Below are 4,444 nucleotides of genomic sequence, written 5' to 3'. Positions count from 1 at the left end.
AAAGTTGAAAATTTGAAGCAGTTTATAATCAAGAAACATCAGATTGACAGTCAATTTAATACTAAATACTTCTCAAATTTTCAACCTTTATAGACAAATTACATGTCTTTGGAATCGGAACAATACGTAGATGCCAAATATATTACTTTTAAGTCACTGATTGCATAATTACGATTTTTTTAATCTCACATTTCTTTCCCATTTTCTAACAATGGACCCCTGAGGAAAGGGGTGGTATGGCCAAGCTCGCAGGTACTGCCCTGAAAGTAGGTCGTAGGGCAGCTAGAGGAGGGTATGCTGGCCTGAACAAGAGCGTACCAACCAGTCTAAGTGTAACTAGACGAAATAAATCGGTAAGAGTTTCCAAAATCACCAAGGCAGTGGTCGGCAAACTTTTTGCTGGATTTTCAGGTAAGGGCAGGCTCGACCCGGCTTAATTTTTTCTACTACTTTTCGGTTGGTTCACGGACCTCGGTGCGGGTGAGCTCACCCCGCTAGGGGTCTTTTGTCCATAGGCAGGTCCAAGTATAAAAATTTAAAAAGTTTAATTTTACAATTAGCGATTTAAAAATAATACCCATCTCTTACCAACTTGGAGGTGCAGATAGACTGTAAAGAGACTTTTTTTGGGCGTATTCGTTTCAAATCGGACAGGTTAGGCAATCTTTTCAAAAATTGAAAAAAAATTGAATAAAATTAAGAAATATATTCTCTTTTGATTTAAACAAGAATTTTCAAATTTTTTCATTGTACATGTGTATATATATATTAATTTTGTTACGTCTGATTTTCGTTCTCTTTCGATTTAAACCTGACTTTTTTTGTTTTTTTTATTGTATAAATATACTGTGAATAAGTATATATATTTATTGGTTTTTAAATTTAAATCATTAAAAAATTTGTCCTAAATTAATTTTTCGTTAAGTTAGAAACGATTTTTAACAGCAGCATGTCCAATCTAAAATGAATTCGCCCTATTATATTTTCTTAACAATTAAAGAAAACATTGCGTTAGTTAAATAAGTACGATTATTAATTGTGTTACACACTGTTCATTAATATCTCGTAAATTAATGTGAAGGATGTGAGTGAACTGAAGCTGCTAATTTTTTAATGTCAGGTGTCATGGATCTATTAATTTTTAACAACAAATAATTTTCCACATCTTTTAATCGATTCCTGTACTTATTCTTCATGAAGGCCATCGAAGAAAAGCCCAATTCGCATAAGTAAGAAGTAGGAAAACGAACTAATACTTTTAATGCAGCCATTGCAAGTTTTGGGTATTTCGATTTAATAAAAACCCAAAAATTGGAAATTGTGCGTTTTTTTAATTCAGATTTTAATAAAATTTGATTACATAAATCGAACAACTGATATTGGAAATTTGGCTCTAATCCTGCGTGCATTGCCAAACTTCGTTCAAACGGATTCAATATCCATGCATCTTGGTACTCGCTTTTTGGGGGAAATAATCGCGAATATTATTTTTCAAACCATTTAAATGTTCGATGATGGACGATTTTGTGTGCGCGTCAATGGCACCGTATTTTAACGACTCAGAAGGCAAAGGAACTGCATCATAAAGATTGGAATCAATCTGCATTATCCAATACTCGACCTTCATGAGAAAGCTTTCCACAGAATTCTGACACACCCCTCCCCAGAGGGTTTTAAGACTTGCAAAAATGGCGAAATAAATTACCTCGATAGATCGCTTGAGAATTACATGTAGAATACATTTCTACAAACCAGAACTCCATATAAGCTCAGTTTTTTGAAATATCAATGACTTTCGAATTTTTTCATAGAAAAAAAAATATTAAAAATATTAATTCCGTGAATTTGTTGTATATAGACAGAAAGTAATACAGATTGGTCTTTCATAAATAAAATTCAATTGGAAAACGAAATATATTTTATTTATGCCGAAATGTATAACAATTTACAAATAATTTTATTATAATTATATGATATGTACAAAATTGTACAAAGTATACTAGTGGAAATTGCAAATTACAAAATCAAATATGTTTTGATGAAAAATCAATAACTGCATTCCGTAATCTTACTGCGTAGCTAGGATCATTCATGAAATTTATTTTATAGCGGCTCCAGAACTTGATGAACTTTCGATGCAAAGATTCACCAGCCTATTCAAACCATAGTCCTAATCATAAATAATCGAAATATTGCACACTTTGCTCAACGTGATTAAGTAATATATGCATTTTCAACGATTCTGAAACGTCAGTCGCATCAAAAGCTCCATTCAATTCTTTTATACTGCTAGTCAAATTTTCTTTGTTTACATTCTTCGTCGTGAAAGAACATTCCACAACCTTGTTCATTGCTTTAAACGCCGAAATTATGGGTTGCAATCGAAACATTCCAACGTTTGAATATATTTCTCGGTCTTTAAGCATATCAGCATTTTTTTAAAGTTTCCGACATGCGTTTCCTTCGAATATTTCACCGTGATAGCTCTTTGGTATTACCTTTAGTTTTTTTGGCCAAAGAAGTGCCCTTTCTTTTCCAATTATTTTGACTAGACCATTCCAAAATATGTAGTTGACGAAACCTTGTAAAAGATGGAGTTCAGGCACTGGACAATTATTCAACACAGTAAGATCTGGTTTTTTTACGAACAAAGGAGCATTCACTGTGCTACGGAAAAATTGCAATTTCTATTAGTACACTTTCTACAATTTTGTAAATATCATATACTTATAATAAAATTATTTGTAAATTGTTATAAATTTGGGCATAAATAAAATATATTTCATTTTCCAATTGAATTTCATTTATGAAAGACCAATCGGTATTACTTTCTGTCTATATACAACAAATTCACGGAATTAATATTTTTAATATTTTTTTTTCTATGAAAAAATTCGAAAGTCATTGATATTTCAAAAAACTGAGCTTATATGGAGTTCTGGTTTGTAAAAATGTATTCTATATGTGATTCTCAAGCGATCTATCGACGTAATTTATTTCGCCATTTTTGCAAGTCTTAAAACCCTCTGGGGAGGGGTGTGCTGAAGAGAAATCATGTCTGTGCACGAACCTTGCATGTTGACATTTAAAAAATTTAAATGTCCGAAAATGTCTGCTAAAAATTCAAGTTTTATCATCCACAATTTTTCGTCAAATTTGTGAGCTAACTCATGTTTAGAGTCGCTTAAAAAAATATAGACTTCTTCTTTAAAAAAAAAATTCGATTAAGAACCTGGCCCCGGGAAAGCCATCTCACCTCAGTGTGATACAATAATTGTGAAAATTCTGCTCCCAATTCTTCACAAAATACCGATAATAAACGACTATTTAAAGAACTACTTTTGATCAAATTTACTACTTTAACCGAATCGTCCATCACTTCTTTTAATAATGCTGGCACAGATTTGACAGCTAATGCATATTTATGAATAATGCAGTGATACCAAGAAGAGTTCGGCGCGATTTCTTTGAAATATTTTACAAATCCTACATTTTTCCCAGTCATCGAACTAGCACCGACGGAAGAAAGAGCTACACATTTTTTCCAATCTAACTAAAAAAAAAAACCGTTTTTTGCATCATCCCTTGAAAAAAAAGTAAAGTAAAAAGTCCCGTTGCTTGCCCCTCCATACTTTTACAAAAAAGCATCCGTTCTTTAATGTCCTCTTTGCCAATGAAGGGAACGAATCCCAAAAGTTGTTCAACATTGCTGACATCAGTTGAGCCGTCCACCTGAATGGCAAAGATTTCACTAGAGTTTAGCTCATTCTTAAGTTGACCCCGCATATCAATGCCCAGTTCCGTAATTCGCCTATCAATTGTTCGCGCGGAGTGTGGGATATTTTCAATAATTTGGGCCTTCTTATTCCCCCCATAAAATTCGAGTCCATTCCGCACAAATTGGACTAATTAATTTTCCCACTTCTGTTTGTAGCTTACCTGCCCGGGCAATAGCTAGTGCTGCAGCATAACTTTCGCCTCAATCGTAAGTCTTCGCTGTCTTCTACTGTTGATTCACTACCCAACATTTCCCGATCTTTTCCCTCCAAAAATTCAGGTTCGCGCAATTTGGTTTCAAAGACCTCGACCGGAAGGTTTTGAGATTCTGGGTGGATTCGCTCAAAATGAAGTTTCATTTTTGAGGGAGATTTAGGCGAGACGGTAAATACTTTTAAACAAATTAAGCACTGCGGGTCACCACTTTCTTTCATGCGAAAACCGTACTGCAAATAGTCCGACATTTTTCACGTCTTTAAGCCTTTGACTTTCAGAGAGAACTAACTGTTAATTGCCATTTGACACCTGACAAGGTCAGAAAAGAGTAGGAGTGGGGATTAAGGAATTTAGCATACCAGGTGTATACATATGAAACCGGTATTTTTTCAAGAAAAAAACACATTTATTTCAAGAGAATGATAACAAATATTTTATTCAAAGTATGCGC

General features: G+C 33.7%; 1 protein-coding gene across 1 annotated transcript; it reads right to left on the bottom strand.

The window, feature by feature from the left end:
• Positions 1 to 1,432: 1,432 nt before the first annotated feature.
• LOC117182974 (protein FAM200B-like) lies at positions 1,433 to 4,241 on the bottom strand. Its single transcript, XM_033376100.1, has 4 exons — positions 3,940 to 4,241; positions 3,633 to 3,811; positions 3,257 to 3,531; positions 1,433 to 1,744 (listed from the first exon to the last, which is right to left on the bottom strand). The coding sequence occupies exons 1-4, from the start codon at positions 4,239 to 4,241 to the stop codon at positions 1,433 to 1,435; spliced, it is 1,068 nt and encodes a 355-aa protein (XP_033231991.1).
• Positions 4,242 to 4,444: the final 203 nt, after the last annotated feature.

This window comes from Belonocnema kinseyi, chromosome 2, assembly GCF_010883055.1.
Source record: "Belonocnema kinseyi isolate 2016_QV_RU_SX_M_011 chromosome 2, B_treatae_v1, whole genome shotgun sequence".
Lineage (NCBI taxonomy): Eukaryota > Metazoa > Arthropoda > Insecta > Hymenoptera > Cynipidae > Belonocnema > Belonocnema kinseyi.
This window is presented reverse-complemented; position numbering and strand designations above follow the sequence as displayed.